The sequence below is a fragment of the Phyllostomus discolor genome, chromosome 2 (genome assembly GCF_004126475.2).
Source record: "Phyllostomus discolor isolate MPI-MPIP mPhyDis1 chromosome 2, mPhyDis1.pri.v3, whole genome shotgun sequence".
In the NCBI taxonomy this organism is placed as follows: domain Eukaryota; kingdom Metazoa; phylum Chordata; class Mammalia; order Chiroptera; family Phyllostomidae; genus Phyllostomus; species Phyllostomus discolor.
Window position 1 is genome coordinate 200,633,643 of NC_040904.2, and position 13,743 is coordinate 200,647,385.

Consider the following 13,743-nt stretch of genomic DNA (forward strand, 5'->3'; position numbering starts at 1 on the left):
TGGGCTTCGTTATTCCCCATTGATTGCTCTGTGTGTGGTATGTTTCTCTTAGGTTGTTAGAGTGTGAGTAGGACATCAAGGTATGTTGATGTTCCACTTAGAGCGAGCCTGCATTTAATAAAGGCTGAGTGAATAGCATAGTTGTGTGTGTGACTCTTGTCTACTCCTTGGTGCCGGGCTGCTCACTGTGTTGAGGTTAATTTTTCTCCCCTAGTTCTTGTGTTTTCTTAAGGAAGTGCCAACATCCCCTTTTTGACTTTGGTTATGGCCTGAAGTTACAGGATTCCCTTCCTTCCTCTGTCACCCTGACCCCCTCATGAGAAGAGGGGCCTCGCGCTGAAAGTTTTCTGCGTAGGATTCCCATTCCTGCTAGGCGACTGCCTCCGCGAAAGAAGGCGCCTTCAGTACAGCCCGGATCGGCAGTGGATTTAAGGCTGGGAGGGACTCTTAACTGATCAGAAGGAAACTCAGGACAACGCCCTTACACTCCACCGGGCCACATTCCAAGATGAAAGGCTGGTCCAACTTTCCTGCCTATCGGGACTAGTAGAAGGGGATGTTGCTGTAGCCGAGGGGCTAGAGGGCCAGACGTGCTCAGTGACCGAGATTGGCGTGCACGCTGAACTCGTGAAGCCAGGAGGGGCGCCCCGGGGCTGACTGAGACACTCGCGCCAGTCTCGTGCTCCCCGGGAGACGCGGGGGCGGGGCCTCCAGCCACGCCCCCTTCCCGCCCTCCGATTGGTCCCTTCGAAACAGGCGGTGGCGATTCGCGGCAAACAGTAAGGCTCTGGCGGCGGCGGTTGGTCAGGGGCGTTGCGGCTCTGCACAGATTGAGTCGCGATGTCGCCCTCCAGGGTGAAGTGACCCTTCTGCATCTGCGCTGGTGAGTATTCCCTGTCTGCTTTCTCTTATCCTCGCGAACTTCTGTTCGCCTTCTCCGGCTTGCGGCGCTTCAGCCTTCGGGTTCGAGGAACTCCCCACGCTCCGAGGAGTCAGTCGAGGAGGCGGGAGGTTGGGACCCTAAGCTTCGGGATCCAAGACGCTCCGTGATTGGCCCGCTGCGGGAGTCGCGTGCTCTGATTGGTTCCTGGGGCCGTCAAGGAGACGTGGGGTCTGCTGTCAGCTGCCCACTCTGGTGTGGTGCGAGGGGCAACAGGTGTGCAGGGGTGGCTTACGGCAGGTGGTTGCGCGCTGGTCTGGGGAAGACGTCTGCGGCCGCCACCACTCTAGCTTCAGCATCTAAGCAGGGATCAGAGCCTGAAGCTAGCTTAGGGTCTCCCGGGGCACCCACCTACGCGAGCACTTAGGAAATTTAGGATCACTTGATTGCCCCGCGTCACCGTCGGGAAGAGTTGATGAAGTCACAGACCTTGGAAAGAGAGCGACGCAGTCATTTCCCCTACACTCTCTTCCCTATTTGCCCTCTCCACTCCTTGCAAGGCCCAGATCGCTGAGATGGACGGAACTAGGGGATCCGCGCGGTGCTTTCTTACTCACGCCCCTCGGGCCGCAGAGCTGCGTGGGTTGGGGGTGCTTGTAGATTGCGTGTAAACCGGAGGAAAGTGTAGGAGGGCCTGCTTGCCCATGCGGTCAGTCCTGGTTCCTACCTAACCCTTTCAAACCCAGGGGTTGAATCGTGTGGATTTACAGTGCTCGGGGCACGTGTATGGTGGAGAAGCTGGTTGAGTCGCTACTAAGTGAAGAGATGGTGTTTGCAGGCCCCGTCCAGGTCAGTTCGGGTTTTGCTTCGTTTGTGTGGAGAGCGCTGATGATAACTTCTGCCTCGAGTTAAGTGGTTTGTGAACTGCACGCTCTCTGATCACGTCTCATGACACTTAAATGATTAGGAATTGGAATTCTTGCCAGCTGAGATTCCCTCTGGGAGGAGATTGGAATGGATTTAAACGAAAAAGGGGGAAACTTGGGTGTAGAAACTGGTTCGTGTTGTGTGTGATCTGTTTTAGGAACTCATTAAAAATTGCGCAATGAATTGTAGGTGTCTTTGCTATTTTGAGGTTACTGAGTGAAAAGTAATTTCTCTCTCGTGTATCAGAGTTGCGTGTGGGCTCTGAAACCAGACTTTACTATGTGTGTGAATTTAGGCAAGTTGTTTAATCTTTGCAAGCCTACATTTCCTGCGCTGTAAAAGAAGGTTAATTAAGAGTTCCTACCTTACTGATGCAAGGGTTGTTGTGAGGATTAAATAAAATAATCCATATAACTAGTTTAGTACAGTGCCTGACACACAGCTATTATGTCTGTGCTGTTTAGTTTGGCGGAGAGGCAGTGATGGTTATCATTCACTGATTAACACCTGCAAGGCTCTTAAAGTACCATCTGGCTGGTACTAAACGTTCTTAGTTATCAAATACATTACTACTTAGAATGTGCCAGGTACTGTGTTCTTTGTGCTTTATTTATACTATTGTTAAACCTCTGAGGAATCCTGCCCTGAAGTTGGTGTTATCTCCGTGTTGTGGATGAGTAAACTGACACTCAGAGTTTAAAGGTCATAGCCCACTGAGGTCCATCAGCATTCAGTCCAGACTGTCGCATTCCAATGTCCAGCTTCTTTTTTGTATCGCGCTGCCCTTGCATTTATTTTCCCAGCATTAAGCGACTCCTCTGCCCGGAGTTGTTTGTAGGGCCCAGGTTCATTTCTTCTGTGAGTATGGGTTTATTTTGATATGTCATTAATTAAAAAAATTAGAAATAACTTGTGATTGTGGATCATAGTATGTGAAAAGAGAGAATGTCAACAATATACATGCTATTACTAAAAAACTAAATGAGTCCAATGGTGTTTGGAGAATTGGTCAGTTCAGAAATGTTTCCTAATTCATATTTTTGGAGAAACATTAGTTTTTGCTTATTCCCTATACTTTTACTGAACAGCACTCTAATAGTATATTTTTTTCCTGTAAGTCTTTCTTTTATTCTTCTTTATCCTATTACAGTTGTCCCAGTTTTCCCCCCTTTGCCATCCTTTGTCCCCCCACCCCCTACCACAGTTGGTCCCCACACCATTGTCCATGTCCATGGGTCATTCATACATGTTCTTTGACTACTCCCTTCCCCTTCCTCCCACCATTGCCCCCCAAACCACCCCTTCCCTCTGGCAGCTGTCAGACTATTCTCTTGTTTCCATGTCTCTGGTTCTGTTTTGCTCATTAGTTCATTTTGTTCATTAGATTCCTCTTATAAGTGAAATCACATGGTATTTGTTTTTTAACAGACTGGATTATTTCACTTAACACAATAGTCTCCAGTACCATCCATGCCATCACTTTTTTCTGTAAATCTTAATTTAAGTCTGAAGAGAAGGAGGTTCAGCTAATTCAATAATTGTTTTCCAGCCAGCTGTTGATGAGGAAAGTAAGGGATTAAGGTTATTATGTATCATGATATTTCACTTTTGTAAAGTAGCGTGTCTGTGTGTATGTCTGTGTGCTTGTTTTACTTCCTATTCTTGCTATCTATACTTTGGTATCACGTATGCCTCTCCATACGTAATGAGCCATGTGAGGCACAATAGGATTTGAGAAAATAGGAGACTTGAGTCTGCTGTCAGTTTTCTCATTTTGAGCTCCCCTATTGTTAATTGAAATGTAACTGCCATAGAAAATGCCTCAGAAGTAATGTTTACAAGATATAGGCAATAATAATAATTGTATTTCTTTAGTGTTTCTCCTAAAAACTCAAAAGCTTTTTTATATTATTACATTGTTACAGAGTAGGCTGTTTTAACAAAAAGTTACCATGGATTTCCTAAATGGATTACTACTTTCCAAAAGAATTAGAATGTAATAAAATGTAGCATATATACTAAGTTTAATTTCGTCTTTGATGCTAAAAAGTATCCTAGGCATTTACAGTATTATGACCATGACATGCTAGATAATGCTGGAGTGCTGACTGATAGAGACTTCTGCCTACTGTCCCAGAACATAAACTTTTCTGTGAGAAAGTATAGTATTAGCTATGGTGAACGGCTCACTTTATGTAGTTTTAAACATAGTGACTTTTGTTTTCCCTTGATGGCTGACTTGTTAATATTTTTTATTCCAAAAATAAAATTGGCTGTTGAAAAATAATTTAGCTGTGTTCAGAAGTTTTTTACACACACACACTCCAGAAAACATTGTGATCTAAGTAATATAACTATATGTTTGGTTGCATAAGGTATAATAGACATTTTTTCAGATCAGCAGATGCAGCTCTGTCATATATTGTTTGAAGTGGCTAACAAAATCCACTGTATAAGTGTCCCATAAGTTATTTGGGCAGTTTCCTGCTAACAGACACTTAAAGTTATTTTTACATTTTTAAAAATTTTTATTTTGAGAGTACCTTTATTAGAGCTGGGGACAGTGAAACAAGGAAGGACCTAGGATGGGAGAAGCCACAGGAGAGAGACTAGGCGGGGCTGCTTTGGCTCTACATTTCTTTTTATTCATTTTTTGAGAGAGAGAGAGAGAGAGAGAGAGGCAAACAGACAGACAGACATTGATTTTTGTTGTTCCACTTCTCATGTATTCACTGATTGCTTTTATGTGCCCTGACTGGGATTGAACCTGCAACCTTGGTTTATCTGATGAGGCCCCAAACCACTGAGCTACCCGGCCAGGGCTACATTTCTTTATATTAGTGTCTCTGTGTGTATATTTTTCATAGAGTCTTTTAGTCTGTCATATATAAAGGCAAACTGATTTTAAGTTCTTTTAAATTTTTGTGTCACTCAAAATTTTATGACAAATTAATCTGTTTCATATAAAATTAAGTTATCAGGTTGAATCTCTGCCAGCTATTGAAAGAAGAAAATCTCAAATAAAAAAGCTAAGACTCCCAACAATTGAACAGTTTTTTATATTTTGCAACTAATATGTGATGTTTTATTAAACTGTAAGAATCTTAGTTCTTTTTCTTAAAAGTTTTCATTTGGCTTTGGAAGCTGCCTTTCTGTTTAAATGGATACACCACAGATTTATTTCATTATTGTTTCATATTCCTTTTAGTAATGAATGCAACATTTATTTCACTTAGGAGTAATTCCAGCACTAATTTTAGCACTGGTTTCTACATAGAAGTAGAAGAAATGGAGACTGTTACTCCCTCAAGGACCTTATTTTAAAAAGTATGGAGTACAGTAAAATTGAAGCATGTCTTGCTATATAACCTAAATTGAAGAGTGGGTCCATGGGGCTCAATTTTAGAGAAATTCAGTCTGAAGGATAGGTAGGAGTGAGTCTGGAAGAAGAGGAAGAACAGAGTGTTCTATGTGGATGGATCAGCTTGTGCAAAGAACTAGAAATGGGAGAGCATGGAGCTCAGAGGAAGTTCAGTATAGCTCTGAGTGTAGGGTTCAAGAGATGAGGCTGTTAGGGATCCCTGGAAAGCTTTATTTGGCTTTGTTAAGAAGTCCCGGGCTTTACCCTAAAGGCAGCAAAGAGCCATTAGGGGTTTTAAGCATGTCCTCAGGTGGGAGTTTGTAAAGATCACTGGCTGCAGGACAGGAAGAAAGGTTGGAGGCCTGCAAGGCTGAAGGAAAGGGTGAGTTAGTTGGGTGGCTGTTTCAGTAAACCTGGAGAAAGATGATGGTGGCTTGAACTATAGAGGAGTGGCTATCACTGTTGAAGAACAAGTTTAGACGTAGAAGCAACAAGACATGGCCATTGCTTGTTTTGGCTGAGGTAAGGCAGGGACCCGAGAATGAGGCGGTAGAGGTGTGAGCGAGGAGGGAAGCGAGGATGGAATCAAGGAAGACCTGATAACTTGGTGAATCTTGGTGTCATTTCCTGAGATACTAAATACAGGAGCCTTTGTAAATATTTAAATGAATGAATGAATATATAAATTATTTTAAATACATAAAAAGGCAGGAGCATTTAGTGGTGATGATGGAGAAGATGGTGGTAATGGCAAACACATATCACTATACATTTTGCATCTTATTTTTTTGAGCATGCTGTATAAAAGTGATGCCCTTTTCTTACCATTTCAACGTGCTGGGCTCGCTGATACACATGCTTTCCCTGGGGTAGGTCAAATGTCTTGACCCTCTGGGCAAATCTTCCTTTCTTCCCTTAAGCATGTTACTTTCCTTTCACTGCTAGAACAAATAACCACACACTTAGCGGTTTAAAAGACACAAATTTATTATTTTACCGCTTGGGAAAAAAAAAGTCTGGAATGAGCTAAAAAAAGATACTGGACATGCAGTGTTGCTTCTGGGGGCTCAGAAGCGAGGAGTCCATTTCTTTCCTTGCTGTAGCTTCTAGAGCACCTGCATTCCTTGGCTCTCCCTCCCTCTTCGAAGCCAGCAGTGTAACCGTGCAAACATGTCCCTTTCTCTGCCTACCTTTCATCATAACGTCACCTCCTCTCTTCCTGTTTTTGTTCTCCCATCGCCTTCTCTGACTCGGACGTTTCTGCTTCCCTCTTATACTCCTTTGGTTACATTGGGCCCGCCAGGACAATCTCCCACTTCAAGGTTCTCAATTTACTCAGTCATCTGTAGTGCATTTTGCCCATGAAGGTAGCGTATTCACAGGTTGTGGGGAATAGGGCATAGGCATCTTTGGGGACCATTATTCTATCTACCATAAACGGTGTTTAAGTGTAATAAAAATGTGCCATTCACTGGGGCAGTCGTGAATGTCTGAGCAGCGCATTGCCTCCAGAACCCTTGCCCCTCGGCACAGCGTTCCATCCTGTTCACTTGGACCCTCTGCCTCTACACCGGTCTTCGTAATATTTTTCTTAGTGATTCCTCTGGAATGTAAGGCAACTCACTTGAACTGCTGGTACCTTGACTAGTAACCACTCTACATATTTCCCCTTGGACATGTTGGGCGAGAGGAAAAAATATCAATTCAGGTTACATAATAAATAAAAATAAAAACTAACAGCACCAAAAGAGGTCTCCCTTCAGACCCTTGTCCCCCGCGTGGCTGCTTCTCAGCTTTGCCGTCACCTCTCTTCCACAGCAAAAACACTGTGGAGAAGGGAGACGACCCAGATTTTCCTAGAGGTACTCACGTTTCTCCTAACAACAGTGTTTCCTAAACTTTAGCCTTGAGTACTTCTATCAAAGCTTTCCAGTAGTGCCCTGGCTCGCGTAGCTCAGTGGATTGAGCCTGCAAACCAAGGGGTTGCAGTTCGATTCCCAGTCAGGGCACATGCCTGGGTTGCAGGCCAGGTCTCCCAGCAGAGGGGAGGGTGGGGTGTGTGCAGGAGGCAGCCACACACTGATGTTTCTCTCCCTCTCTCTCCTTCCCTTCCCCTCTCTCTAAAAAGTCGTAAAAAAAACACAAAAAAACAAAACCAACTTTCTAGTAGCAAGCCAGGAATTTATAATATACTTGGCCAAGCAAGCAATAGAACTAACTCAAAATATAAAACATTATAAACGCAAGTGATTGGGAGAAATGCTATGTGACTTAAAAAGCTAAAGTTCTCATTAATTCAGTCCAATTAAGAAGGACTACAGGGAAGGGGTAAATCATAAAAGTTGTATCCTCGATTAGCTGAGGTGAGGAATCTCTTCAACTGGTCTTCTCTGTTCCCTTTGCGGATTCTTTCTCCCATGTCTAAATTTTGGATTTTCACATACTTGTTCTTAGACCCTTATCACTCACTGCTTTCTTCATTTCTTTCTCAGATGATCTGATTCTTTCCAGTAGCTTTACCCCCCAAGTATTTGCTGACAGTTTCTGTCTCCTGAACTTCCTCTTTAGCTCTAGAATATTGTTTCTTTTTTGTTTGTTTGTTTTTTAAAAGATCATGTGTATTTTTTAAAGATTTTATTTATTTATTTTTAGAGAGGGAAGGGGGGAGAGAAGAGGGGGGAACATCCATGTGCGGTTGCTGGGGGCCATGGCCTGCAACCTAGGCATGTGCCCTGACTTGGAATCGAACCTGCGATGCCTGGTTTGCAGCCCACTCTCAATCCACTGAGCTACACCAGCCAGGGCTAGAATATTATTTCTAATTGCCAGCTTACATTCCCCTTGAGTGTCTTTAAAGGCTTCTTAAATTAAACATGGCCAAAACAGCACTTTTGACCTCTCTATGCTGTGTTCTCTGCTTCAGTCTGTTCCGTCTCCATCATTCTCTCAGTAAATGCAACCACTGTCTGCTCAGTTGCTTAAGCCAGAAACCTGGGAGTCGTTCTTGACACTTCTGTCTGCCCTTACATCCCTGTTCTTCACCCATCCATCTCTAACCATGATCAGGTCTTGCTTCTAACTCCAAAATAGATGATCAACCCACCCCTCCTCTCCAGTGGAGACACTGCCAGCATTCTAGCTCAGTCACCATCATCTGCCATTGAACTACTGCAGTGAATTCCTAACTCCTCCTCTTCCAGGCTTCTGCCCATCTCATTTCCTATGTGCTCTGTTTCCCTGGCTCTCTCTGTTTGTGCCCCTCTCTTTTCCTTCTCTCCTCGTTTCCCCTGCTTCTTTTCCCCGCATGTCCATCCACCCTTTCTCCAGTTTCTTCCCCCTTTTAACTGTTAAACCCATCACGATTTCACTCCTGTGTTTGTTCTACCCTTGAGAGAGCTCTTTTAAAACTATGAATTAGATTCTGTTTCTCTCTTGGTTAAAACTCTTCCATGGCTTCCCCGTGGCACTTAGAATAAAATCTGGTTTCCTCAGCATGGCCTTGTGTGGTGGGACTACTGTCCAACTTTTCAACCCTGTCCCGAGTCACATATTCTCCATGCTTCGGCCATACTGGCCTCTTTTAGTTCTTGGCATGCACCAAACTCTTTTTCGAGAGTCTTTACACAAATGATGCTGTATGCATAAAACTCTTCCTTCTTTCTCTCTCTGGCTAATTTCTACCATTCTTTAGATTCATGTTTTTCCTCCAGCAAAATCATTTCTAACCACTCAATCTAAGTCTAAAGTAGGCTCCTGATGTTTCTGTCTTCGTTCTTTCCTTCAAAGCAATGATTGTGACTTAACATTGCATATTTATTTGTGTATTCACTACTAGCTCCATAAGGGCAGTCACATGTCTGATATGTGTATCGCTGTGTCTCTTCCCAGTATGCCTACTTTTATAAAAGGTGTGAGTAAATGCTTGTTGAATACATGAGTGAATGTACCCCACATGAAAAAACATGCATTCTGAATAGTGATAGGGCCACAGAAATGAGCAAAACTGATAGGGAGGGAGGGCAGTGAGGAGGAAGGCTGAATGGAGCGAAACACATATGTTACGTGAATTGCTGGATACTTTTATTCTAGCAGGATACTTTTATTCTAGCAGGACAGTTACAAGTCACAAATTCATATTTCATTATACTCCCAATTATGATGTGGATATTGTAAAGCTTTTACTTTTATTTGTTACCATCTTTATTTTTATGTCAGTAAAAGAAGCTTTCCAAATTACATTTAATGATTTCTGAGTATTATTTGCCTTGTTTTCTTATCCCCTTAATTTGATAAATTAAAATACGTGTACTATAATTATGTCTCATCATAGTGTGAATCATTACAACTCACTTGTGAAGTGCTAGCTATGCGGCAGGTACTTTTCTTGTATCATCTCATTTGATCATTACAACAGCCATATGAAGGAGGAGGTGGTATCCCATTTTATAAGTGAGAACACTGAGGCTCAGAGAAGTTAATTATCCCAAGGTCATATAGGTGGAACTCACACCAGATATTTCTGCTGCTTTCTACGACTGCAGTAGTGTCTTTATGGTGAGTTATTTTAATATACATAAAATATGAAATATGTTTGGTGTGAATATGGCATTTCTATTTTCTCTACTAGGCCATAGGGAAATATTTAAATATTTAAAGTTGTTGTTTATTTTCCTGAACAAATCAGGGAGGCTATCTTCTTCAACTGTTTTTCTAAATAAAGCATCAAAAAATGATAACATGTTTTTGACATTCAGAAAGGCATATCATAACACCTGTGTTCTCACCACTTCTCTTGAAATAAAATCGCACCAGCACCGTGCATTCCTCCCCAGTCTCATTTTTCTCCTCCTCTATAGTAACTGCTCTCCCAGCGTTGGCATATATCATACCCTTGCAGCTTATGTATCTCAGCAACAGTCTGATGGCTCAGTGCTGAATTTATGCGTTGCAGTGGTGTTAATGTTATTAATTTTCCAAAGTAACTTATGTCTGCTTTTTATTTTTTTGCCAATTAAAAAAAATGACCCCCCATTTGTACCAGGACCTAGTCATCCCACCATACCTATAATGTGGGTGAGGAATAAGAATGTGCTCATAAATGTGTCTCAGAGCCCACAACCATGAGACAAAGGATCCGATGGGTTGGCATTTTCCTCCAGCATGATCTGAAGTCAAATGGGTACAAAGAACCTACCATAAATAATCTTGAGGACCTCGTGACTGAAACTTTGTAAAATGAGTGGGTTAGGCCTAAGTCCAATTTAAGTTCCGGGTGGATGAGCACATTCTGTGTTTCTAATTTCCCCCAGGTTTAAAAATTAAGTGTAGTTGTCTTCATTTATGCAGTCTGTGGGTGCTCCACGTCTGGGGAGAGATTCCCAGCAGGGTCGAAGAATAGGCGGAGTTTGGACTTGGTCACATGGGAGGTCTTTTATTATTGTTATTTTTTACACTCACAGCTAAGGGAAAAGACTTCCTCAAATTGGCAACAACTTGCAGGAGGCATCTCCAAAAAGACAAGGAAACAAAAACAGAAACAAAAGAAAGCCGTTAAGTTGTTAATTATGATGTAGCTTCAAAAAGGAAGTTTTGTGATTGGTTTGTGGGAGAAAGTAGAGATCAAGACTTTCAGGGAAGATAGGAAAGAGGAAGACAGGTAATAAAAAGAGTGAGGAGCAATCAAGAATTGTGACCGTGGTGAAGATGAGAACTGGGCCAAGCACAAAATAGATGCTGCTCTTGGGATTAAGTGCCTGAGACACAAACATGGTTTATAAAGAGAATAATGAATAACTAGAAAATATCAATAACTGGCTCTTAGTATCTGGGACATAATGAGTACTCAGGAATTAATTAACGATTCACTGATAAAATCCCATCAGTTTGTAAAGGTTTTTTTTTTTATATAAAAGCATATATTTGTGGACACGATAGTTTTTTCAATGTATGAATGTATGTTATAACTTACATGAGTACTTGTCTGAGTATTTTATTAAAGAATTTCTTTTTAAAGGTAACCCAGGTGGTTTTCCTTTTGTCATCATAAAAGTAGTTTTTGCCATTACACAAGAGGCATGATTCAAAAACTTTCTGCTAAAAAAGTTCAAGTGACTGAAGGTTGTGCCCAAATTCTTTGTTTCTTTCATAAAACCTATTTTGCTGAATTTTCCATAAAAAATTGCCACTACTAAACATTCTTGCGATAGCTTCTTTGTGAAAGTGTCACTGTTCTTGATTTGCACATGGTTTATAATTTAGGCCTTCTTTTGTTTGGGGCTGGAAGTTCCAACTGTTAAAGCTCTTGTCTGATTATGTGGAACTTTTTATGTTAATGGGAGCAACTTCTTTGCTGCATTTTTAAAAAATGGACTCGGAAGCTTCTTACTGTGGATCTTTGTTGGGGACAAAGGATTATTTATGCTAAAGGAAAATGTATTCCCCACTGATTTAGCTCGTGGGAAGCATAACAAGCTCATTAGTAATGCTCAGTTGTACTTTGCCCTTTTGCTATGGTAGAGAGAGGGAAAATGATATCAAAAAGGACATTCTGCTATCCTTTGCTTTCCCGCAAAGAAAATGTGATGCAATATTAGACTTTTCAGTTAGGTCTAGCTCAAGTTCAACTTCAGTACTAGAAGAAATGTTCCTGAAAGGAAGGTGGTATGTGTAGTTGGCCGCTGTGCATGAGGTATGTCTGCTGTAACTAAGAGGAGAAAATAACTTTTTCTTGGAAATTGATAGCATTATAGCCTTATCAACTGTTTTAGATTTTTTTCTTAGAATTTTTAAATAGTGATTTGCAATAAAAAAAACTTGTACATAATGCTGCTGTAAGCAATTAAAAATCCTAGGTTTTATATAGCCTAGTTATTCTGAGTGTTTTTAAACTCTTCACTTCGTTTCCTTCTGAAAATGCATTAAACAATTGCATTAACCTAACTTAATTAAAGTTGTGGTTGTCTTGTAGATTTCAAGAAGAGTACTTTGGAGCTAAATTATACTCTTTCTTTCTTTTTTTGTCTTTAGCACCTCATGGAGAAAATAACTGATGAAAAGTTATTATAGAGAGGCACTGGATGTTGTCTCATAGTTAAAATTGATATTTATGTCTATTACCTTGTTGTCTGGCAAAAGAAGCAGATGGATGGCTTGTGAGTTTATGCAAAGTCCAGATGAACTTTTATGATCTCCATGTAAACATCAGGTGAGAGATACTTGACTTTTAGTATCGGTTGTTGTGACATATGTATTTACATTATGTTTACATGGGGGAGATTCTGGGAGACTTTTACTTGGCTAAGTTTTATCGTTAATTTTATTTTACTAACCAGAAGCTTCAAGAATTACTTTGAAGCCAGATGTTCCAAGAACTGGTTTGCTTGCATTCATATAGTTAGTGAGAGCCTCACCACTCAGCATTTTCTTTTTTGGCAGATTACTAGATTAAAAAGAGAGAGGGAGAAAGAGAGAGAGAGCGCGCTAGGACTTTTGAGCCATAGCACACCATTTCCTCCCTTGCATTATTTTTCTGTCTTAGGGAAGAAGAAAAAAAAAGAATCGCTTTGATACTGGTGCCAGAAACTAGATATTGAAATGTGTTTCGGGTATTCCTGTTTCAGATGAAGAGTCCTTTTATGAAGAAGCTGGGAGCAATTATTGAATTCTCATATAGTCAAATAATTCTAATGAGAAGAAAAAGTTTTAGGTTTTCAGTCAAGTAGAGTAAAACAGTTTCCTTGTAATTTGAGGGCTTGGGAGAGTAGGAAAGCTGCCATTGTCTGCATATTAATGTTTTGTTCTATTTTCAGGAAAGTAATTTCATTTCAAAATTGATGACCATGCAGCCTGCAATTCAAGTAAGTGTTTTTCTTGGAAAAATATTTTTATGAGATTAGTATAATAAAGTTATAATGATTAGTAAAATAAATGAAGTAAAACAAGTGAAGTAAAAATATAACTTGCTGATTTTTATCCCCTTGGCTTGATAATAGGATCAACTCATTAATTAGAGGTTCACTTACATTTACCAAGCAAGATATGGACTATTGAAAGTGACTCAAGTATCTTGACTACTAGTTTGCTTTTAGATTATATACTTTCTGTGAGCTGCTGCAGTTTTATATATGTTGTGTTATATATTTATGTGTTACATACATTTATGTATGTCTGTAATGCATCATTTAAATATAGATATGGGTTCTGCTGACTTCACAAGGTCGCATCCATTCATGTGGTTGGTGTTTTCTCTAGGTATGGTTTGGAGAAGACCTGCCTCTAAGTCCTCGGAGCCCTCTGACCCCCAGACACGGGCCGGGTCTGGCTGACGTTTACCAGTACGATGAGTGGTTAGCCGTGAGGCACAAAGCCACCTTGTTGCCCATGCAAGAAGATCTGTCGATCTGGTTATCTGGTTTGTTAGGTAAGACTTGAAAAGATACTCAAAATTGTGTTCTCTTATTCAGTAAATATTTATTGAGAACCTTACTCTTTGTCAAGGAGTGATTGTCCTAGAGGCTGGGGGATACTCTGGTGAATGAAGCATTCAGTGTCCTTGTTCTCACAAAGCTTATATTCT

General features: G+C 41.1%; 1 protein-coding gene across 3 annotated transcripts in view; it reads left to right on the forward strand.

Annotated features, from left to right (window-relative positions):
- The first annotated feature begins 682 nt into the window (after positions 1-682).
- Positions 683-13,743, forward strand: part of GAS2L3 (growth arrest specific 2 like 3) — a 32,524-nt gene continuing 19,463 nt past the window's right edge. Inside the window, exons 1-4 of one of the 3 annotated variants that reach the window (XM_028533148.2) lie at positions 683-883; positions 12,195-12,372; positions 12,977-13,024; positions 13,419-13,587. In XM_028533148.2, the coding sequence (XP_028388949.1) occupies positions 13,001-13,024; positions 13,419-13,587 (193 nt within the window). In that variant the 5' untranslated portion in view covers positions 683-883; positions 12,195-12,372; positions 12,977-13,000. Of the gene's footprint in view, positions 884-11,258; positions 11,857-12,194; positions 12,373-12,976; positions 13,025-13,418; positions 13,588-13,743 lie in introns of those variants that run through there. The other 2 variants (XM_036019460.1, XM_036019461.1) reach the window with 2 other exon arrangements.